This window comes from Dromaius novaehollandiae, chromosome 13, assembly GCF_036370855.1.
Source record: "Dromaius novaehollandiae isolate bDroNov1 chromosome 13, bDroNov1.hap1, whole genome shotgun sequence".
NCBI lineage: Eukaryota > Metazoa > Chordata > Aves > Casuariiformes > Dromaiidae > Dromaius > Dromaius novaehollandiae.
The window spans coordinates 23,471,698-23,492,684 of NC_088110.1; the positions used below are offsets into that span (position 1 = coordinate 23,471,698).

Below are 20,987 nucleotides of genomic sequence, written 5' to 3' on the forward strand. Positions count from 1 at the left end.
GCCGCGTGACGTCACGGCGGCGCGCCGGGAGCGGCGGGAGCGGCGCGGGCCGCCATGTGCCAGGCGCGGGAGGACTACGGGCGGCGCGGGCCGGGGCGGCGGGCCCCGCCCCCCAGGTGGGACCCCGCCCCCTGCGCCCCGCCCCCGGCCGGACCCCGGGGGCCCGGGACTGCCACCCCCGGGGGGACCGGCACTGGGATCGACCCCGGGGGCACCGGGACTGCCACCCCCGGGACCGGCAGTAGGGCTGCTCCGAGGGGACCGGGACTGGGATGGGCCCTGGGGGGACCGGGACTGCCCCGGGGGAACCGACGCCGACCCCGACCCCGGGTGGACCGGGACTGCCACCCCCCGGGACCGGCACCGGGGCTGTTCCGGGGGAACCGGCACTGGGATGGGCCCCGGGGGGACCGGGACCGGCACCGACCCTGGGGGGACCGGGACTGCCACCCCCCGGCACCGGCACTGGCACTGCCCCGGGGGGACCGGCACTGGGATGGGCTCCGGGGGGACTGGGACCGGCACCGACCCCGGGAGGACTGGGACTGCCACTCTCTGGGACTGGCACCAACCCCCAGGGGGACCAGGACTGCAACCCCCCGGGACCGGCACCGGGATGAGCCCTGGGGGGACCGAGACTGGGACCAACCCCGGGGGGACCGGTAGTGCCACCACCCGGCACCGGCACTGCCACCCACTGGGGGGACCGGGACTGCCACCCCCCTCCCAGAACAGGCCCTGGGACTGATCCCTGGGACTGCCCCGGCGGCACCGGGACCAGGATGGCCCCAGGGGGACCAGCACCAGGACCAACCCCGGGCGGACTGGGACTGCCACCCCCTGGCACCAGCACCGGGCCTGACCCCCGGGGGGGGATCGGGGACCCGGGACTGCCCCCCGGGATCACCGTGCCCGCAGCGGGGGGGTCAGGGCTGGCACCACAGTGATGCCGCAGTGACGCCTCTGTCCCCAGCTCCCCGCGGACCTGCGCCAAGTGCAAGCAGGGCTCAGCCGCCCTGGTCATCCGCGTCGGGGATGCCTTCTGCCGGTGAGGCCCGGGACGGGGGGTGGTTGGGGGGGGGGCTCGGCAGGTCCCGCCGCGGCTCAGCCCACCCGGCCGCGTCCCCACAGGGCCTGTTTCCGGGAATACTTCGTGCACAAGTTTCGGGCCGTGCTGGGCAAGAACCGCGTCATCTTCCCCGGAGAGAAGGTACCTGAAAGGGGGGGGGCTCCTGGGCCGCGGCGCCCGGCGGCAGGTTCTCCTTCTCCATTTTCCCCCCTCTCTCCACTGCAGGTGCTGCTGGCGCTCTCCGGCGGGCTGGCATCCAGCGCCATGCTCCGACAGGTCCAGGAGGTGAGAGCGGGAATGGTGGGATCCCTGGCCGCGAGGCCGCGGGACCCGGCGCCGGAGGGGGCCGGGGAGGAGGCTCCTGCCTCCTCCCCGGCCCCCTCCGGCGCCGGGTCCCGCGGCCTCGCGGCACCAGCATGGCGCTGCCGGCCTCATCCCCCCCGTCCTCTCCACAGGGGCTGAGCCGGGAGACGGCCAAGAGGCTCCGCTTCGTCCCCGGCCTCGTTTACGTCGACGGTAAGGCCGCCCTGCCGGCTCCCGGCCCCCCGAGAGCAGCAGTGCCTGGAGCGGGGGGGCCGGCTCCGTGGGGAGGGTGCCGCTGAGCCCTTTTCCTCCGCAGAAGGAGCCGTGTGCGGGCAGAGCGCGGCGCAGCGGGAGGAGAGCCTGGCCCGCGTGGAGGCCATGCTGCAGGCCACCGGCTTCCCCTACTACCTGGTCCACCTGGAGCAGGTAGGGAGCAGCCCGGGGCGAGGAGAGCTCGGCCGGGGCGGGGTCACGGTGCCCGGCTGCTATGGTCCCCCCAAACCCCGCTGGAGATCCTCCAGCCACTGCAAAGCTCCTTTGCGCCCCGTAGCACCGGGTGGGACCCACCTTCTCGCGGCCGCCGCAGCCTGCCCCGTCTCTGCCTCCCCCCAGGCCTTCGACCTGCCGGGCTCCATCCTCCGGCGGGGGCCGCGGGGCGGCGAGGAGCCCTGCCCCGGTTACAAGGAGGCCGTGGAGGACTTCATCCAGCAGCAGCGGCAGGAGGTGGCCGTGGCCGACGGGGACGGAGCCGCCTCCCTGCCCCGGCGCCTGGCCGGGCTCCGCACCCAGGACGTGCCCGCCGGAGGGGAGCCGGCGGCCCCGGGCGCCCAGCTGCCCGCCGCGGCCCGCACCCAGGAGCTGCTGCGGCTTTTCGAGGCCGCGGAGACCCTGACGGCGAAGGAGGAGCTGCTGCAGATGCTGCGGTGAGGGGGGGCCCGGCCCCCACGCTGGCCTGCCCTGCCCGTCGCTGCGGGCCTGAGCGGGAATCGCCCTGTCCCCCCAGGACGCACCTCATCCTGCACACGGCCAGGACCCGGGGGTACACCAAGGTCATGATGGGGGACAGTTGCACGCGTGTGGCCGTCAAGCTCCTCACCAACCTGGCCCTGGGCCGCGGTGCCTTCCTCGCCATGGACACGGTGAGTGACCCTCGGTCCCATGCCCGCAATGCCACGGGGGTGCCTGGCACAGCCTGGTGACAACTGTCCCTGTCTGGAGTGGGGGACAAGCTCCAGAGCACCATGCCATGGCCTGCTGGCAAGGAGAGAAGGGGTAGAAGGGACTTGCTCTAGGCCCCGTTGTGTCCCTCCCTGGGGGTCGTGCACGGCTCAGGGCCACCGCAGCAGGGCCCGGGTGCCGCAGGGCTGTGCTGCAGGAGGACCCCGCCGTCCCTCAGCACCCACGTGCGCTCGTGCAGGGCTTCCTGGACAGCCGCCACGGCGACGTGGCCGTGGTGCGGCCCATGCGGGAGTACATGGCCAAGGAGATCGCCTTCTACAACCACTTCTTCGGCGTCCCCACTGTCATCACGCCTGCCCTCCGCGCCAAGGTGAGGGCGTCCCTCGGGCATCCTGGGGGCCCAGCTGGGTTCTGCGGGGTGCAGAGGTTGGGGGGCTCCGTCTGGGGCGCAGAGGGGGCTGGCGGACCCCTGGCTCTCTGCACTCCATCATACCCGAACTTTTTCCACTCGGTCCCCCAGCGCCGCGAGAAGACCAGCATCCACCGCCTGATGGAGGACTTCCTCCTGGGGCTGCAGGCAGAGTTCCCCTCCACCATCAGCACCGTGTACCGGTAAGGCCTGGCCCCATCCTGCACACGGGGCTGTGCACCCCCCGGGGGGGCTGGCACGGAGAGGGGAGCACCCCAGGCCGGGCTCTGCCCCAGAGACCCAGGGCCACCCGCCGCTCACCAGCCCGTCCTCCGGCTGCAGGACGGGCGAGAAGCTGAGCACGGCTCCCGCGGAGGTCGGCTCGGAGCCAGGCGCCGAGCCCCAGCTCTGCCTGCTGTGCCTGTGCGCCCTGGACACCCTCGCGGGTGAGTGGGGGCCGCGGGCGGGTGGCGTGGGGGCAGCCCCGGGCCCTGAGCTCCCGGCTGCCCTCGGGCTCCCGCAGAGGAGGACTTGGCCCTGGAGCCCACCCTGATCGCGGAGGAGGCGGCGCAGGGACCGGCCGGGGACGGCTGCTGCCACGCAGGGACGCAGGGAAGTTGCTGCCGGAGCTCACCGACGCCGGGGTAAGGTGCCGCGGACGGCGCTGACGCTGTGTGGGGCCCCGGGGTCCCGGCCGACCGCTCACTGCCGCCTCTCCACAGGGCTGAGAGCAGAGCTGCCTTCCTCCCACTGCTCTGCTACAGCTGCCGCCTCACCTTCAAGGAACTGGTAAGGTCCCACCAGGCGCGGGGCTGCTCTGCTCCTCCCGTGGGAGCCGTGCGGGTCCCCATGGGACACGTGCCCTCCATCCCTGCCCACCAGCACGGCCCCTCTCCCTCTCGCAGGGCCACCCGGACACGCTGCCGCCCTACGTGCGCTCGGAGGCCCAGCGCAGGAGCCGCAGGTATGTGGGCACACCGGGGCGTCCTCCGCGCGCGGTGCAGCCGGCCGGGCCCTGAGGCCAGGTTTGCCCCTTCCAGGGCCGAGATGAAGCAGCAGATCCAGGAATTCCTGCTGGAGGACGATGACGACGAGGACCCCAGCGAGAGCTGATGAGCACGGCCCCGGCTTTGCCTCCTGCTGGGGACGGACCCCGGTCCCTCTGGGAGAGCCTGGCAGGGCACGGTGCCACCCCCACGGACAGCCATGGGGACATGGCCCCTGCGCCCCAGGCTGGGCTCACCAGCACACCTTGTAGGATGGTGAGGGACCAGAGCCAAGGCTTGGGGACATGCTGGGTCACCTGCTGTGACACCTGCTGCCCAGGCAGCTGCTTTTAAACGCAATTTAAATTATTCGGTCAGCAGCAGGCGGGTCAGAGAGCCTCGTGTCCCCAGCTGTGCTCAGTCCGTGGGTACCAGGGTGGCCCTGGCCCCACCAAGCGACCCCCTGCTCCCAGCCCCAGGAGTGCGTGAACCGGGGAGGCCTCAGCTTTGTTTTATTATATATCTGTATAAATAAACCATTTGAATTTAAAAAAAAAAGAGTCTACAGTCCAGCTGGAGCTGCCGGGCACCGCTGCTGGGGCAGCCAGCAGCCCGGCCCCCCCGGCGCTCCGGGGCCGCGAGCCCCAGGGTGCTATTGCTTTGAGTTCAACCTGGTTGTGGCGTGGGGCTGGGGGGGCCGTGGTGGGCACAGGGCCAGCTCCGGGCACCCCAGCCCCCCCCAGCAGCCGGAGGGGCCCAGCAGGCCGCGGCGAGGAAGGCACGACGTGGTCTCCGCGGGGCTGGGACGTGTGCGCTGCCGTCCCGGCGCGGGGGGAGGCAGGCCGGACAGCTCGAAAGCAATGTTTAAGAAAAATATCTTCCTTAAAAGCAAGAGTCCAGGCTGCCCCGCGGGCCGGGCCCGCGCCCCGCGGCGGACAGAGGGGCTGGTGTCTCCATCCCGCAGCCGTGGGGACACGTGGTGGCCCTTGGTCCCTGGCAGGCTGCGTCCCAGCTTGCCCGCGAGGCTGCTGGCTTAAGGCATTGGCGGTGATGTCCCTGGGAGGGGGACGGCGGCAAGGCCGGGGCAGGGGCCGGGGCACCCGCCGGCTGCGGCAGTGGCCGGTCCCCCTTCCTCTTACTCCTTCTCCCGCGTCCACTTGATCATGGTCTCAGGCGAGCGGTAGAGGAAGATGAGCTTGGCGTACAGCTCCTCCTCCAGCGCCAGCTCGCCCGTCTCCCGCACCAGGAAGATGTCCTGGCACAGCTTGAGGATGCGGTCCACGCAGGGCAGCTCCTCAAACATGATGGAGTGCGAGATCTCGCTGAAGAAGCCGCGCACGAACTTCCCGATCACCAGCACGATGGAGACGTACAGCCCCATGATCCTGCAACGGGCTGTGATGAGTACGCGGGCTGCCTTCGGCCTCGCCGCCCTGGCTCCGGGGCAGGCACGGTCCCCGCGGGGCAGTCCACACCCCCAGCATCCCACCCCGGCCCGCCGCTAGCCCCACGCACCCGTAGCCGGCCAGGAAGCCCAGGCTGGGCGGGCTGACTTTGTCGTTGAAGATGACCATGGGCAGGATGTTGCCGTCGCGCGGCGGGGCATCCTTCAGCCGCACCACCCACCACTCCAGGAAGCTGTCGCTGCCGCGGCCCGAGCCCACGCGCTCCCGCTTCAGCTGCACCTCCACGTCCAGGTAGCTGTCCTCGCCGTCTGCGGCACGCGCGGGGCCGTCAGGGCGCTGCCAGGCGCCCCGGGGACCATGGGCACCCCCCCCCAGCCCAGCACCCTCCTCCGCACCCATGCACGGAGCGGGCGATCCGGCACCCACCTGGCAGCAGCTGCTTCACGGGGTTGGCCTCCGGCCCGTTGGGCGCGCGGATGTACTTGGGGAAGAGCTTGGGCACCTGCCTGCAACGGGGAGAGCCGGTGAGGCAGGGCACGGGGACCGGTAGGACCGCAGGGTCCCGCGCCCACGGGCAGCCCCCCCGGCACGGCGTGCGGACGCGCCCAGGCGCAGGCACTCACACGGGGGTGTTGCGGGTGCCCTGCAGCAGCTCGGCCAGCTCGGCGCGCTGGGGCGCGCCGGGCTGCAGGTCGGTGGTGTGCTTGTCGAAGGTGTGCTCCACCGTGCCGCCCTTGCCCAGGTCCCTGCGGGCAGAGCGGGCGCGGAGGCTGAGCGGGGCCGGGGCGCGGGAGCCGGCCGCCCTGCATCCCGCGCCAGCCCCCGGCGCTACCTCTGGAAGGTCCAGGTGAGGCGCAGGGTGATGTCCGAGGAGCCGTTCTGCAGCTCCCGCCGCATCTGCTCCCGGCTCGGCGGGCTGATGCTCCACAGCGAGCCCGAGCTGCCCTCGATGCGGGCCGTGACGATGTCCTCGTAGCTGTACAGCGTGATGAACTGCATGGCCACCTGGGTGCGAGGCACGGGGCACAGCTCAGCCCCGGGCCACGGCCCCCGCGCAGCCCCCCGGGCACGCGCGGCTCTGGAGCAAGGGTTTGGGGCTTCGTTACCGGCTGCCTCTCAAACTCGTTCGTCAGGGCTTCGTAGTCCTGGGGGGTGAAGGGCTGGATCGACTGCTGCTGGGCGCTCATGGTGAACAGCGGCTGCGGGGCACACAGACGGGTCAGCATCAGCCTGGGGGGCCCAGGCGTCCGGGCTCGGAGCTGCAGCCCCGGTAGCCCAGCGGTGCACAGCTGCTGCCCCAGTGTCCTCACCTCGTACCCCCCCAGCTTGAGTGTGACGGTGACGTCGATGGGGTGGTTCACAACGCCCACCACGGAGCGCACCAGCGACATGAAGAGCAGCGGGAACCAGATGATGGCCACGAGGAAGAGGATGATGAGGCCCCCCATGCCGTACTTCACAATCTTCTTCTTCTTCTGCCCTTTGGGCTGCGGGTATTTCTGCAGGGAGACAGCAGGCTCAGCACGGTGCCAGGCTCAGGGGACCCAGCCAGGGACACCCCAATGAGCCCGGGGCTCGCTACGGGGGTCTCCAGCTCGGCCAGGCTGGGGGACGTGTGTGCACCCCTGCCTGGCACCTGGGAGCAGGGGACAGGCAGAGCGATGCTGAGGTCCCACCTTCTCCGTCTCGCGGCTGCACTTGATGATGAAGATGTTGGCATAGATGTCTTCCACGCACATCCAGTTGGACAGCGACAGCGTAGTGTCGGTCCAGACCCAGTCCATAACGGCCCGCAGCTCCACCAGGAAGGGCACGAGGCGAAACCTGCCAGGGATGGGGAGGGGGGGCTGGTACGGCAGCGTCCACCCTGCCCCAGCAGCTGCCCTGCACCAGGACAGCCCCCGTGCTCGGCCCCGCGCCGTCCCCCCGCCCTGCGCCCACCGCCCCGTACCCTTGGAAGAGGAAGAGGTTGAGGTGGTTGTATTTCTTGGTGAGGAAGTTGCCCAGGATGCGGGTAGGGTAGCCGCAGCGGATCTGGTAGGCGGACAGCGAGAAGTAGATGCACTTCACAAAGTACCACAGCTGGGCCACCGTGTTGAGGCTGAACAACCTGCAGGCACCACGGTGGGGACCTGTAACTCCTCCGGTCACCCGATCCCCCCCAGCTGGACCAGGCTGGGCCACCACGTGGGGCCGGTGGCTCCCAGCAGCACCAAGGGCTGGCAAAATGAAGGCAGCAAGCAAATGCCACGTGGCCTTGGCTCTGGGTACCCCTGGGCACCCTCAGCCCCAGCGTGGGCCACCCATGGGCCACCCCCCACCAGGCATCCCCAAAGGATGCTCGGCAGCACCGGGGTGGGGGGCACGGCAGGGCGGGTACCTTTCGGTGACGGCCGGCAGGATGAAGAACATCCAGAGGTGGATGCTGAAGACCAGGATGACCTGGAAGATGAGCTTGCCCAGCACGGTCTTGCGGAGGTAGAGCGCGCGGTCGATCACCATGGTGGTGAACTGTATGAGCAGCATGACGAGGAAGGCCTCCGGCACCTGGTCGTCTGACAGCGAGGACGTGATGTCGGCAGCCGCCGAGTGTTTCTGGAGACACAGGAGACGTCAAGACGGGGCCTGGCCTGCCCCATGCCCACCCCAGGGCTGGCTGGCAGGGTGTGTGGACACCCCACAGGAACGCCCGTGGCCCCACTCACCCCGAAGGCCCAGAAGCCAAAGATGATGATGATGAAGTCAACCACGTCGGCCAGGAACATGAAGGCGTAGACGTCGGTGGCGGCCCGGTGCTGGGTGTGCAGGATGTCCCAGAAGAAGCCACGCACGGGCCGGTACATGTTCTGCGCCCTGGAGGGGACAGAGGGGACGGGTGTCCTGCAGGCCACGTGCCACAGCCCCCCACCCCGGCCGGCACCACGGGGCACTCACATAGTGAGGAAGAAGAGCTTGACCCGGAGCCCAAACGCCTTCAGCTTCTCCCGAGAGTGGCTCTGCTTCGCCTCTTCCTCCTCATCCTCCTCCTCTTCCTCCTCCTCCCCACCATCCCCTGCAGGTGAGACACGACACAGGCATCGGCCTGGGGACAGCAGGGCCAGGGCACGTGGGACTGCATCCTGCCCGGCCCCAGTACCCCTCCACCCCGGGGGACGTGAGCCCTGGCCCTCGTCAGGGTGCTCAGCACCCTCCGGGCTGCAGTGGCTGAGAAGCACCGTTCACCTTCCTCCACAGCCTCCTCCTGCTTCTTGCTCCAGCGCTTCTTCTTCCTCCGGAAGCGGAGGTGACTGCCGCCAGCCCCGGTGCCCTCATCCTGCCCCACGGCACCGTCCTCCTGCTCCGGCCTCACGGCCGCTCCCGGCACCCCCAGCTCTGCCAGCGCCTCCGTCCCCTCCTCGCCGGCCGCCGGGGGCTCTGCTTCCTCCCGCCGCTCCTCCTCGTCCTCGTCCTCCGCCCGCTGCTTCTTGGCAAAGGGGTCCTCCTCGTGGTCCCACAGCCCGTAGCACTGGGAAAGGCCGTGGGTTAGCGAGAGCCCCTCCGATGGCGACGGCGCAGCCGGGCAGTCCCCGGCGCCGGACGGGGCGCTGGGCCGCGAGCCCCCTGCCCGCAGCGGTGCCGGTGCCCCGGGGCTCACCAGCAGCAGCGAGCGGTGGAAGAAGAGCGCCAGGAGCTGGATGAGGTCGTACTTGATGTAGCGGTCGGTCTTCTCCAGGCCCAGGATGCGGGGCGGGAAGAAGGGCTTGCCCTCGTTGCGCACCAGCATGGCGTAGCTGTTCCAGGGGAAGAACCCGAACTGGAAGAGGTATTTCACCACCACCATCACCTGCGGGGAGGCGGGGGTCAGCGGGGGGCAGCTGGGGCCCGGCGGCCCCCTGCCCGGCCGCTCCGGCGGCACGGCCCGTGCCCACCTCGGTGAAGATGATAGCGGTCATCCAGAAGCGCTTGCTGGGCCGGGGGACGGAGAGCATGGCCCAGAGGAAGACGAGGATGGGCAGGAAGAGGGAGATGACGGAGGCGGTCACCATGTTGTTGAGGATGATGATGAAGTAGCAGAGCAGCTCGGAGTGGGCGGCCACGCAGTGGTAGGCGGCCAGCAGCAGCTTGAGGAAGCGGTTGTGGGACCGGTAAAACTGATCCGACTCTTCCAGCGTGGCGAAGTAGAGCCGCCTGCGGGACACGCGGGGGCTGAGCCCGAGCGGGCTGCACCGCGGCCACCCCGGGGTGCCACCGTCCCGGGTGCCTCGCACCGGCCCCCCATCCCAGCGCCGGTACCTGTTCAGGAGCAGCTCGCTGGCGGTGCGGGTCCGGTTCTGGGGAAGGGCCAGGAGCTCCCGCGAGCCGGCCACGTCCTCCCGCGAGCCCAGGGCCGGCACCTGCTCCTGGCTGCCGCCGCGCTGCGCCGGGTAGCCCCCGGGGACAGCCTCGGGGCGCTCAGCCCTTTGGCCCAGGTCGGCTCCTTCGCTCCCGCTGGGGACGGCAAGGGGACGGGGTCAGCCGCTCCCCCGGCAGGCAGTGGGCACCGTGCCCGGGCGATGCCGGAGGACACGGGGACAGGGAGGGATGCACAGGGCCCCGCCGCCCAGCCGAGCCCCTCGGGGCCATCTATGCACCTGCCTTGAAGCGATGCCGTTTTGGGGGTCGGTGGCCCCGGCCGCCCGCTGGCTCAGCTCCTTGGTGCCATCGTCCGGCGGCACCAGGTACAGCTCGTCCAGGACGCCGCGGTGCACGTCCTCTCCCTGCAGCGGGCACAGCGTCAGTGCCACCACGCCGTGCCCCACGCCGTGCCATGCCCCGCGCCGTGCCCCACGCTCACCTTGGCCAGCCGCTGGGTGAGGACGTATCTCTCGACCCGCAGCACCGTGGACATGTCCGTGTGCTCCTTGGTGAAGGCGTCGAGCCACTGCGTGAGGCCGTCCACCATGGCCTGGCACAGCACCCACAGGAAGCGCAGGGTGTTCAGCACCCGCTGCACCACGTTCCCCCGCTCTGCGACGGCGAGGAGAGAGGGCGGCGCTTCACACCAGCTCGGCCCCCCCCCGGGGGCCCTGGCAGCCCCCCGTGCCGGAGCCGTGGGGGTCCTGCCTGCCACCTACCTGATTCTTCCTCCTCCTCTTCCTCCTGGCCTTCAGCCTCTGCAGGCGCCTCAGGCTCTGATGCCCTCCGCCCTCTGCCATCCCCTGCAAGGAAGGTGGGTCACGTCCCCCCAGCCCAGCCACTGCCCCAGGGAAGGGGGTGCACACACACTCGCCTCTGCCCCCGACACTGTCACGACAGCTCCCCAACCTGCTGGCACAGCTCTGTGCCCGTCACTGAGTGTGTAAACGCATCCGTCTTAAAAGCCAGAGCAGGCGCCAAAGGAGAGCTTGTGCTCAGCCCTATTATAGACATCAGAGAGTCCCCTCACGCAGGAAACCTCGCTGAGACGATGCTCTCCTTACGGGGTCCCAACAGATCAGCGGCCACCGTGCCAGGCGGGGTCCCCTCCTCGCACCCCAGCCCCATTTTGGAGCCAGGTGAAACGGGGCCGGGGCAGCAGTGCTCCCACCTGCAGCGAGCTCGGAGTCCGGCTGCTCCAGCTGCTGCTGCTCCTGCTGCCTCAGCGCCGTCTTGGTGTTGGTCATCCAGGCTTGGTAGGCCAGCTGCGCCGGGAGAGACGGGGCCGTGAGCGCCCAGCGGGCACCGCCAGGTCCCCCCTGGTCCCCCGCTGCCGCCGGGGCCGCGCTCACCTGGAAAGCACTCTGCTTGCCCGGCCGCGGCTCCTCCGGCACGGCCTCCTCCTCTTCCTCGCTGTCCGACTCGAAGAGGAAGTATTCACCCGAATGCAGCACTGCAGGGCGGTACGGGGTGTCACGGCACGGCACGGGGTGCCACGGCATGGCCGGTCCCCGGGCAGACCCCGCTGCCGTCTCCCCGGGTCTCTGCCTGACCGCGGTGCCGAGGGCACCCACGGGTGTCCCCGCCTGAGACAGCAGGGCTGAGGACTCAAATCGGATGTCCCCAAAGAGGAGTCCCTCTGGCGCTGGCATCCAGAGAGGCTCCGGTACGTGGCTCTCTGCAGCCGGCCGGGAAGCACCGGTAGCCCTGGCCGCGGCCTGGCCCCCCCAAGTCATCGCCCTGTTAGTGCCCGAAAGCAGGAAAAGCCCCAGTTAACATCCTGCAGCCGAGAGAGGGGATGGGGGACATGCGGGGGCCACCTTCCCGAAAGCACCGTCACCGCCGCTCCGTGCAGCCCCCGCGGGTGTTAGCGGCCCCGGCGGAGGGACCTTGCCGAGGGGCTGTGCCCCGGTTAGTGCCCCGTGCCGGGGCAGTACCTGCGGCGTGGTCTAGCCATGGCCGCCACCACCGCTCCCTCTGCCGGGAAGGGTCCGCCTGACCGCCGGGCTCTGTGGAACGGCACACGGGGGCTGAGCACTGCCGCGCTCGTTGCATCTCCCCCCGGGGGGGGCAACCAGAGAGGGAAGGGGCGGTTCACCGCAATGCTCCGCAAGACGGTGCGGGGGCTCCTCGCCGGTCCCCAGCCACCGAGGACGTGGGACGAGGAAAGGGGCACTGGTGACAGGTCGGGGCCACCCCACCGTGCCCCGAGAGGGGACGGGAGAGGCTGGACGTGCCGGGACGCCCGGGGCTGCCCCCGGCTCTCACCTGGCCTGGCCTCATCCTGGCCCTCGCCAGCGCCGCCGGGCAGCCGCTCCTGGTGGTACTTCTCCTGCTTGGCCCGGATCCGCTCCATCCTGCAAGGCACGGGCTGCTCCGGAGCTGCTCCCGACGGTCACCGCGCCGCGTCCCCACACCTCCCCGGGGGACGTCCCAGGGCACGGGGGAGTCCCAGTGCGCCAGTGGCTAAGGGGGGCCCCGGGAAAGCGGGGGGGGGGCCCAGGCGTCCCCCCCAAAAACTGACTCACTGCCGTTTGAGCTGGGCCAGCGACTTCTTCTCGGCTTGCCGGTGCGAGCGCATGCTCTTCAGGGTGCTGGCCTTGAACAGCGCGACGCCCCTGCGGAGACGGCGCCGGGGGTGAGGGAGGGCACGGCAGCCCCGTCACCCCCCATTGCGGGGCCCCGGCACCCCCCGACCCACCTGGAGGCCTGCAGCGCCGAGGCCTGGAGGTCCAGCATGACGTGCAGGTAGTAGTGGCTGAGGAAGACACGGCGCTGGAGCAAGAGGAAGAAGAAGCAGATGCTGTCCCAGATGATGCCGGCCTCCTCCACGGGCAGGGAGCAGTCCTGGTCCTTGCCCATCTCCTTGGCTGGCAGGGGAAGAGGGGGGCAGGTCAGGCAGCGCTGACCCCCAACCTGCCCCGTGCCTGGGGCCGAGGCGGCAGCGAGGGCGGGGGGATGCCCCGGGGCCCCCTGCCCGGGCACTCACGGTCGTAGTAGCCCTTGACGGTGCACACCAGGCTGAAGAGCTGGATCACCCAGCAGAAGTTGCTCTGCATTTGCTGCACGAAGACGCAGGAGAGGAGCTGCCGGGGGAGAGGGGGGCAGAGCGCGGGCTCAGGCGGCTGCCGGACCCCCGAGCCGCGCCAGCAGCCATTGCCGGCGGTGGCTCGGGGGGCTCCCGGCTTTGCCAGGATGCAAACCGGGGGCAGGAGCAGCGTGCCGGGGCAGCCACGCGGCACCTCCGCGGGGCAGGAGGGTGACGGGCTCTGGGGGCACCGAGGAGCAGCCCCGGCACCACTCCAGGATGCACGGATGGGGCAGGGGGTCCCGGCAGCCTAGTGCCCTCACCGACAGCATGTTTTTGGAGATGATGACGGTGATGTTGTAGAGGATGAGGCAGTCCCAGAGCACGAGGCGAGCCCGCGCCGGCTTGCGCAGCATGGCCGTGCCAAAGAGCAGGAGGTAGAAGCAGGCGAGCAGGTAGCCGAGGCCGAAGAGGCTGATGCGGGTGGCACCGGTGATGAAGACCACAACCAGGACGAACCAGAAGAGGTAGCGGAAGACCACCACCTTCACCATGTCCAGGTACGACCTGCAGGCCGGGGTGCTCAGAGCAGGGTCCCCATCCCCTCCCAGCACCCACATAGCTTCAGGGGGCAGAAACGGGGCTGCCAAGCAGGGAAGGGGCAACTGGGGGGGGCTTGGCACTACCTCAGTTTGGGGTGCAGCAAGGTGCTACCTGTCCTGTCCCCCCCTAACCAAACCAGCAGGACCCAAGTGTATGTGCCAGCCTTAGCTGGGGGTCCCAGAGCCTGCTGGGGGGTGGTCCCGATGCCCAGGGGGGTCCCAGTGCTCATCTCAACTTAGAGTTCCTGGGGTATGAAGCCCCAGGGTCCCAGCCCGGGCTCGGGGAGGTCCTGTCCCAGGCCAGAGGGTACCGTCCTTGTCCCACGGGGTCCTGCCCCAGCCATGAGGGTCTGGTCCCAGCCCCGCCCTGGGGTCCTGCTGCCCACTGGGGTGCTGTCCCTGGTCCGGAGGAGGCCCAGTGCCGGGGGGCCCAGCCCCACCCTGCGAGGACCCCAACGCCTGGGGTCCCACCGGTCCCATCCCAGGCCAAGGGGGCTGTCAGTGCTGGGGGGTCCCAACCACGTGCTGGGGGGTCCCATCCCGTCCCAGCCCCGGGGGCCGCGCGTGCCGCGCCGGGCGCCCACCGGCAGTGGATGAAGTCGGGCGTGGGGTTGTGGGGGTCCCGCGCCGGGTCGAGGCGGTCCGCGTTCTCGCCGGCGGCCCGCAGCCACTCATCGGTGCGCTCGGCCACGAACACCCGCCACTGCTGGGCCGCGCACAGCAGCAGCACGAAGTCGTCTGCGGGCACAGGGCTCAGCCCCAGCACGGCCCCCCCCCCGAGGGGCGGGGCTCATACAGGCCCCACCCCCTCACTGCAAGAGGGTGGGGCCAGCAACAAGCCCCTCCCCAAGGGGCAGGGCTATTCCTAGGCTCCGCCCCCACATGGATGGGGCCCCACCAAGCTCCTCCCCCAGGAGGCAGGGCTCTCTGCAGGCTCCTCCTACCCAAAAAAAGGGGTAGGACCCACCCCGACCCCACCCTCCCCAGCTGTCCTGGCAGGGGCCACCTCCCCTCTGCTCACCCTGCCCAGGGGGACAGATGGGACCCCCAGGGCTGTGCCTGGGGCTCAGGTGCCCCTTGGGGGACAGGGGCATCGGGGGGGGACAGGGCCGGGGCACCGGGTACTCACTGATGAGGTTGGTGGACTTGGGGGCCATGTAGAAGTCGGGCAGGTAGAGCCACTTGATGAGCGCCGAGTTGATGGGGAGGGAACGGCTCCATCGCCAGGGATAGTCTGGGGGACCGGCGACCTCAGTGGCACGCTTGCCCCATGTCCCCACGCACAGCCCTCATGTCCCTTACCCGTGTCCCCTTGCCCCTGCCCCTTTCCCGTGCAGAGGGTGGGTGGCACGCCCATGCATTGCCCCCATGTCCCTTACCCGTGTCCCCTTGCCCCTGCCCCTTTCCCGTGCAGAGGGTGGGTGGCACGCCCATGCATAGCCCCCATGTCCCTTACCCGTGTCCCCTTGCCCCTGCCCCTTTCCCGTGCAGAGGGTGGGTGGCACGCCCATGCATTGCCCCCATGTCCCTTACCCGTGTCCCCTTGCCCCTGCCCCTTTCCCGTGCAGAGGGTGGGTGGCACGCCCATGCATAGCCCCCATGTCCCTTACCCATGTCCCCTTGCCCATGCCCCCTGCCCGGGGGGCACGCCCACACACAGACCCCATCGGCACCCCCAGCCCCTCACCCGAGCCCCCTTACCCATGCAGAGGGCGGGCGGCATGCCCACGCACAGCAGGTACTGGTAGAGGAGGAAGACCACGAGGAAGAGGCAGTACTTGGGCCAGAGGCGGGCGATGGCTGCCCGCCGGCGCCGCGTGAGGATGACGACGAGCCAGCAGCCGTGCAGGATCACCATGAAGTTCATCCGCTGCCCGATCACGTTCACCGTCATGAGGAAGCAGATCTGGGAGCGGAGGAAAGCAGCGGCTCGGATCCCCACCCCGGGGTGCTGGGAGCGGCAGTGCCACCCAGGCACCCGGCGCTGCCGCTCCTCACCTCCAAGCCGAATTTGTAGTAGAAGTAGTTGAGGAAGTATTTGGCGCAGCTGACGAGGCCGCGGTCGAGGTGCTCGCGGGACACGTCCTCGAAGACGGTCTCGGTGACGGGGGCCAGCAGCTGGAACTGCTTGCGGTAGTACTCCTGGCGCCGGTACACCACGGCCTCGAGCACCAGCAGCAGCAGCACCAGCAGGTGGTTCTGGGCAGGCGAGAGGGTGCTCAGGGCCTCGGGGTGGTGCCGAGCACCCGTCCCCGTGGCCCCTGCTCGATGCCCATGTCAGCAGCGCGTGGGGGGTCTCCGTGGGCACCTGGGGCGGGAGCACTGAGCGGACACGCACGGGGGGTCCTGCCTCCCCCCTCACCCACCTGGATGTAGCCCAGGCTGGGGAAGCCCTTGCGGATGCCGAACCAGTTGGCGGGGTCCACGGGGCCCCGGTACAGCGTGGAGTTGCCCAGCTCCTCCGGGCTCAGGTTGGTGGCATTGTGCTGGGGCTGCAAGGGGAGCGCGAGCTGGGCGTCAGCACCCCAGGCAGACCCTGCCAGCGGCTGGATCCCCCCCGGAGCCGGGCATCTCCGGGCAGACCCTGCCTCTCCCAGCACCCGGGCACCAGGCATCCACAGCTCGGTGGCCGTGGCACCCCGCTCGCTCCCCAGGCACCTGGGTGCAGTTGCTGGAGTACTCGCTGGGGTTGACGATCTTGAGCTGGTAGAGCATCTTGCAGACGATGATGATGCAGGTCCAGATGGTGGAGAGGCAGGAAGCCATGTGGCGGAAGCGGCAGTAGGGCATGGCGAAGGCCCACAGCAGCACCAGCAAGAAGTTCATCAGTGAGACCTAGGGGAGCAGCAGCGTCACGGCCCGGCCACCACCACGGGCAGAGGTGCCGGTGCCCTCCAGGGCACGTCCCAGCAGGTGCCCCTACCTCCTGCAGGGCCACCCAGACGGTGTAGAGAGCCACGAGTTTGAGGATGTGGAGCTCGAGCAGGCGCCTCAAGAAGACCTGTGTGCGGGTCAGCCTGTCCGAGAAGGTCCAGCCCAGCACGATGAGGCGCTCCAGCACCAGCCCCCATTTGGTGGGCGCTGCGGGGACACAGCCTGTCACTGTCCCACCCCTGTCCCAGCTTGGAGGACACCCCATCCCATCCTGCGTCCCCCCTGCCCCATCTTGGAGGATGCCCCATCCCCACCCTGCTTGTCCCAGCTCCAAGGACGTCCCATCCCACCCCGCACCCCTCCTGCCCTGCCCCAGCTCGGCGGACGCCCCATGCCACCCCGGTACCCTGGGAGATGGTGTCGGAGTCGTCATCCTCGGCCCCGGCGCTCTCGGCAGCGGCCGCATCCCGCAGCAGACGGCTCCCGTGCAGCTCCTCGGGCCTGCGGGGAGGACAGCTCAGCCGCGGGCCCAGCGCGCACCGGCGGCACCCGGCGCGGGGCCCTACCTGGGGATGTGGCAGGGCTGCGGCTCGGCCGCAGGGATGTGCTCCAGGTCGGTGATGCGCATGAAGGGCCGGTGGAAGTAGTGGAGCTGCAGGATGCAGGCGAGGAGGAAGAAGCCCGGGATGAGGGTGCTGGAGAAGAGCTCGGAGACGCTGAACTGCTCCAGGCCCAGGTCGCCCAGCCTGGGCAGGAAGAGGCAGGTTAGAGAGGTGGGACGGATGCGGCCCCACGCTCTCCTGGACCAGCCAGCAGGCATCCTCGGCAGAGCCCAGCTAGCCGGAGCCCAGAGCCGGCGCTCCTGGTTTCAAGCCCAGCGCCCCGTGCCTCAGTTTCCCCATGTGCAATGGGCAGAGCCCAGCCCAGCACCAGCATCTCTTGGCCGCGTCTCAGTCCCTGCCACCCTGCTGCGGGGACGGCGGCGGTGGGGACACTCACTGCTCGTTGGTGAGACCCGTCAGGTTCCTCCAGTACATGGGGAAGTCCTCGAACTGGAAGGTGTACACGGCGATGAGCACCAGCATGGTGTAGGCCACCACCAGCCACCAGAAGCCCTTCAGCACCTTGCGCCACAGGCTGTAGTACACCTGCGGGGACAGGACCGTGACGTCCCCTCGCACCGCTGCCCATGCCTTGGGGACAGGCCGGCACCGCGCGGGGTCCTGGGCGCCCGGCCGGGGCGGCCCTACCTGGAAGAGGGTGAGGCAGAGCAGGAAGAGGAACATGTAGACGATCTTGTAGACGACGAGGCGCCCGGCGAAGCTCACCACGATGAACATGCCGGCGCACACGCAGATCCAGTACTTGGCGTAGAAATCCCGCACCAGGGCCCCCAGCGCCTTCAGCACGTCCTGCTGCCGGCTGGGCTCTGCAAGGCACGGAGCTGCTCGGAGTCGGGCACGGGGCACAGATCCGCCCGGACGCCTGGGTCCCCCGGGAGCACGCTGGCCCGGCTCAGCATGCTCACATCGCTCAATCCCCGCTCCTGCCGGGCACAGCAGGCACGGGGAAACCCCGGTGGGGGTGCCCGGCTGGCAGTGCCCCTCGCACCTTCACCCCAGGATGATGGGGAAGGGCATCGCATGCCCACGTGGCATGGGGAGCCGGGGCTGGGGCTCCCCTCCAGGCTCGGAGGGCACCCGTGTCCCCAGCCTGGCCTAAGCGCGGTGCAGGGACCCCGGCGCGCTCACCCGTGTCCGAGACCGTCACCTCCAGGAGCGGGGTGGACGGGCACTTCCTCGTCAGCAGCTTCTCCTTGACGAACTGCCGCACCAGGAGCCAGAAGGTGAGGGTGAGCAGGAGCTGCGGGGACAGGCGGTGAGCGGAGACAGCCCCGGCCAGCCGCCGCGGGCACGGGGACGGGGACGGCCCGGGCTCACCTTGGCCCCCAGGTCCAGGCAGGGGTACTTGGGGCGCACCAGCCCCAGCTGCTCGAGGCTCATGAAGCCGACGCGGGTGGGCAGCTCGGGGGCCAGGTCCATGCCCCAGACGTACTGCAGGCTGCAGAGGGTGATGCCGTAGAGCAGGACGAAGGGGGAGCAGAGCATGGCGAAGTGGTGCCGGCTCCGCACGATCCAGATGAGGCAGGCCCAGAGCAGCAGCACGAAGGTCAGCCAGCTGTGGTACGTGATGCTCCACACCTGGAGCAGGGAGGGAGCACGCGGCCGCTCGCCTGGGCTGTCCTGCCACCCCGGGGACCTCCCCGGCCCCCGCGGGTGCCCGGTGGCCCCCCAGCCCCACGCGCCCCTCACCATCATGGCAATGAGGGCGCAGACGTAGCTCTGGTCCATGATGACGTGACCCAGCCTGTGCAGGGGCAGCCGCTCCGAATGCCGCTTCTTGCCTGGCCACAGCGGGAGGGAGCCGTGAGACCCCCCCCTCCCCCAGCATAGCCCCCAGCCCTCCCCATGCCCATCCTGGAGCTGGGCCGCAGACGCTGGGCATTGCCCCATATGGCACCGGACACTGCCCCCAGGCCCCCTCCTGCCCCAGGAGGGGCAACTGCCCCCAGCGGTGCTGGGGGTGGACACCGGGGGCAGCTCTGTGGGGCAACTGCCCCACGTGCAGGCAGGGCGGGGGGCTCGGGGCCAGGTTCGGGGCCGGGCGCGCGGGCAGGCTTACCCGGCTGCGGCGCGGTGCCCATGACGTGGACGGTGCAGTTCTCGGGGCCGCTGCCCGGCTTCTGGGCGCCGGGGGACAGCATGGGCTGGGGGGCAGAGAGGGCTGAGCACCGCTGTGCCCCCTCCCCATGCACGGGGGAGCAGGGCTGCGGACCCCCCTCCGCGCGCATCGAGGCCCCGCTCCCCCAGCCGGGGCATCGCGGGGGGGCACAGCCCCTGCGCACCCACCTTGGTGTCAGCAGCCAAGCCGTCGCCGTCCTTGGGCCAGCTCTCCAGCTCCACCAGCTCCCTGTGCCGGCTCCGCTCCGGCGACCTGGCTCGCTGCGGGGGGAAGCGGCCGGCTCGGAGCAGCCCCGCGGGAGCCGCCGGGGCCGGAGCCGCCGGGGCCGGAGCCGGAGCCGCCGGGCAGCGCCAGGGCAGGGGGGCACCGCTGCACCCAGCGCGGCCCCGCGCCGGGGTGGGCACGGGCCCCTCACCCTCTCGCCAGCATCCCGGCGCCGCAGCTTCAGGAGGGTGGCCACGGTGTAGTAGAGCAGCAGCAAGATGCCGGGGTTGGCGTAGACGGGCCAGGGGTGGCCGGTGTTGAGCACCAGGGCATTGGGCTGGGAGCAGTTGCTGTACAGGATGATGTCCTTGAAGCCGAAGACCCTGCGGGGATGGAGCAGTGGGTGGATGCAGGGAGCCTCGGGCTGCACCGCCGCCAGCCCCGCGCCCTGGCACAGGATGCTGCTTCGCGGGGGCAACCTCCAGCTGCCTGCGCCGCGGCCCCCGGGGAGCCGCCGCAGCCCGGCGCCGGCCGGGAGCCAAGCAGGGAGCCGGGCCGGCCGCCAGCCCTCCCCGGGGAGGAACGGGGGCCCAGCCGGGCGCGCGGCCGGCTCCCCGCGGGACGCACCGTGCCCAGATGGTGTGGGGCGGGAAGACCCCCTGGATGAAGGGCGTCTGGTAGACGTAGAGGCAGAGGAGGTGGGCGCCCGCGTAGGCGCCGACGAGGCCGCAGAGGGTGTCGAAGGCGGCGCGGCTGGAGGGGAGGTGGCAGGCCCACCACGTGCACAGCCCCACGAAGAGCAGGTAGTAGACGCTGGAGGAGGCGGAGGGCAGGGTGATCCCTGGGGAGGAGCAGCGCCCCGCGGGCGGTCAGCGCACGGCCGAGCATCCCGGCCGGCACCGCCGCCACGCCGGGCACGGCGCCCCGCTGAGACCCCCCCAACTCATCTCGCGTCCCGCACCCACCTGCCAGGGCCAGCAGCAGGATGGCCAGGCCCGTCCCGGCTGCCTGCAGGAGCCAGTGCGCCGTCACCCGCAGCTTGGCGCTCAGCGGCGTCTCCGCGTCGGCCGCGCTGCCGTACTGCTCCACGTCCTCCTCCGCCTCCTCTCCCCCCTGCCAGGCAAGGGGACCGCGGGATGGCCGGGCACGGCGGCAGCGGGGGCCCAAACCACCGCCCTGCCATGGCATCAGCATCCCAGCTGCTGGCCGGGGCCACCCTGCAGCCCCCCTGAAGCACCCGGCACGGGGCTCCAGGCTCGGTGCCGTGCCTCAGTTTCCCCACGGCAGAGCTCAGGGGGACACGGAGCTGTGGAGCCCCACGCAGGGATGGGGCACAGTGGGGACCGGTGCGAGGGGGCACCCCCAAATCACCAGCACCCCCAGCCCACCCAGCGGGGTCCGGCTGGGCCCTGGCGCCTGGTTTGGCCCCGCAAAGCCGCTCGCCAAGCGCAGAGCCCGGCCGGGAGGGAGCTCAGGGAAGGCGGGGGCTGCAAACAGGTCCCCGCGCAGGGAGCCCTCCCCGGGCCAGGGCCGGGGGCATCCTGCACGGCGCTGGGCTGGCGCGCAGCCCTGCACCTGGCCGTGTTTATCTCGTTAGCCGCTTGGAAAGCTCCGCCGAAACAAGCCTGTTTTTCTTGGCGCCGGGACCCGGGTTCCCAGCGCTGAGCTTTTCTCCAAGCCGCCTTCCGCGCTGGCCCTGAGCGCGCGGCAAAGGCACCCGCGTCTGCCCGGGCGCCGGGCACAGCTGGGGCCGGCGGTGCCGCTCGCTCGCTCGGGACGCCGTGCCGCCACCGGCCACCCCGCGAGCGCCC

At 70.8% G+C, this 20,987-nt stretch overlaps 2 protein-coding genes across 4 annotated transcripts in view; one reads left to right on the forward strand and one right to left on the reverse strand.

Moving 5' to 3' along the window:
• Positions 1-4,504, forward strand: CTU2 (cytosolic thiouridylase subunit 2). Of its 2 annotated transcripts, none has more exons than XM_064519809.1 (15): positions 1-116; positions 974-1,048; positions 1,132-1,210; positions 1,295-1,354; positions 1,525-1,585; positions 1,689-1,798; positions 1,985-2,295; positions 2,376-2,511; positions 2,790-2,921; positions 3,072-3,163; positions 3,303-3,406; positions 3,484-3,604; positions 3,683-3,749; positions 3,866-3,924; positions 4,001-4,504. In XM_064519809.1, the coding sequence occupies exons 1-15, from the start codon at positions 55-57 to the stop codon at positions 4,071-4,073; spliced, it is 1,542 nt and encodes a 513-aa protein (XP_064375879.1). In that variant the 5' UTR covers positions 1-54; the 3' UTR covers positions 4,074-4,504. The 2 variants fall into 2 exon arrangements, with proteins under 2 accessions (XP_064375879.1, XP_025965776.2); XM_026109991.2 differs by lacking the exon at positions 1-116 and adding an exon at positions 131-241.
• PIEZO1 (piezo type mechanosensitive ion channel component 1 (Er blood group)) overlaps positions 4,442-20,987 on the reverse strand; it is a 27,754-nt gene continuing 11,208 nt past the window's right edge. Inside the window, exons 6-51 of one of the 2 annotated variants that reach the window (XM_064519808.1) lie at positions 20,142-20,289; positions 19,804-20,017; positions 19,388-19,559; positions 19,140-19,232; positions 18,913-18,997; positions 18,543-18,634; positions 18,171-18,431; positions 17,982-18,093; positions 17,481-17,659; positions 17,230-17,378; positions 16,797-16,976; positions 16,637-16,731; positions 16,280-16,437; positions 16,015-16,191; positions 15,723-15,848; positions 15,355-15,555; positions 15,058-15,262; positions 14,486-14,590; positions 13,941-14,094; positions 13,078-13,321; positions 12,716-12,812; positions 12,428-12,596; positions 12,255-12,344; positions 11,995-12,083; positions 11,664-11,735; positions 11,079-11,179; positions 10,898-10,991; positions 10,446-10,529; positions 10,166-10,338; positions 9,967-10,088; positions 9,625-9,819; positions 9,261-9,519; positions 8,987-9,175; positions 8,575-8,857; positions 8,287-8,404; positions 8,058-8,205; positions 7,733-7,947; positions 7,304-7,462; positions 7,029-7,176; positions 6,663-6,851; positions 6,459-6,551; positions 6,185-6,357; positions 5,976-6,098; positions 5,779-5,858; positions 5,462-5,660; positions 4,442-5,331 (exon numbers count right to left, since the gene is read on the reverse strand). In XM_064519808.1, coding sequence (XP_064375878.1) covers positions 5,082-5,331; positions 5,462-5,660; positions 5,779-5,858; positions 5,976-6,098; positions 6,185-6,357; positions 6,459-6,551; positions 6,663-6,851; positions 7,029-7,176; positions 7,304-7,462; positions 7,733-7,947; positions 8,058-8,205; positions 8,287-8,404; positions 8,575-8,857; positions 8,987-9,175; positions 9,261-9,519; positions 9,625-9,819; positions 9,967-10,088; positions 10,166-10,338; positions 10,446-10,529; positions 10,898-10,991; positions 11,079-11,179; positions 11,664-11,735; positions 11,995-12,083; positions 12,255-12,344; positions 12,428-12,596; positions 12,716-12,812; positions 13,078-13,321; positions 13,941-14,094; positions 14,486-14,590; positions 15,058-15,262; positions 15,355-15,555; positions 15,723-15,848; positions 16,015-16,191; positions 16,280-16,437; positions 16,637-16,731; positions 16,797-16,976; positions 17,230-17,378; positions 17,481-17,659; positions 17,982-18,093; positions 18,171-18,431; positions 18,543-18,634; positions 18,913-18,997; positions 19,140-19,232; positions 19,388-19,559; positions 19,804-20,017; positions 20,142-20,289 — 7,062 coding nt within the window. In that variant the 3' untranslated portion in view covers positions 4,442-5,081. Of the gene's footprint in view, positions 5,332-5,461; positions 5,661-5,778; positions 5,859-5,975; positions 6,099-6,184; positions 6,358-6,458; positions 6,552-6,662; positions 6,852-7,028; positions 7,177-7,303; positions 7,463-7,732; positions 7,948-8,057; positions 8,206-8,286; positions 8,405-8,574; positions 8,858-8,986; positions 9,176-9,260; positions 9,520-9,624; positions 9,820-9,966; positions 10,089-10,165; positions 10,339-10,445; positions 10,530-10,897; positions 10,992-11,078; positions 11,180-11,663; positions 11,736-11,994; positions 12,084-12,254; positions 12,345-12,427; positions 12,597-12,715; positions 12,813-13,077; positions 13,322-13,940; positions 14,095-14,485; positions 14,591-15,057; positions 15,263-15,354; positions 15,556-15,722; positions 15,849-16,014; positions 16,192-16,279; positions 16,438-16,636; positions 16,732-16,796; positions 16,977-17,229; positions 17,379-17,480; positions 17,660-17,981; positions 18,094-18,170; positions 18,432-18,542; positions 18,635-18,912; positions 18,998-19,139; positions 19,233-19,387; positions 19,560-19,803; positions 20,018-20,141; positions 20,353-20,987 lie in introns of both variants that reach the window. The other variant, XM_064519807.1, reaches the window with a different exon arrangement.

Excerpts from the sequence above, each read along its gene's own strand:
- CTU2 (XM_064519809.1), top strand. The coding sequence starts at position 55 with ATGTGCCAGGCGCGGGAGGACTACGGGCGGCGCGGGCCGGGGCGGCGG. Across the intron at positions 1,211-1,294 it reads TCATCTTCCCCGGAGAGAAG|GTGCTGCTGGCGCTCTCCGG; the intron begins GTACCTGAAAGG and ends TCTCCACTGCAG. Across the intron at positions 3,605-3,682 it reads CGGAGCTCACCGACGCCGGG|GGCTGAGAGCAGAGCTGCCT; the intron begins GTAAGGTGCCGC and ends GCCTCTCCACAG.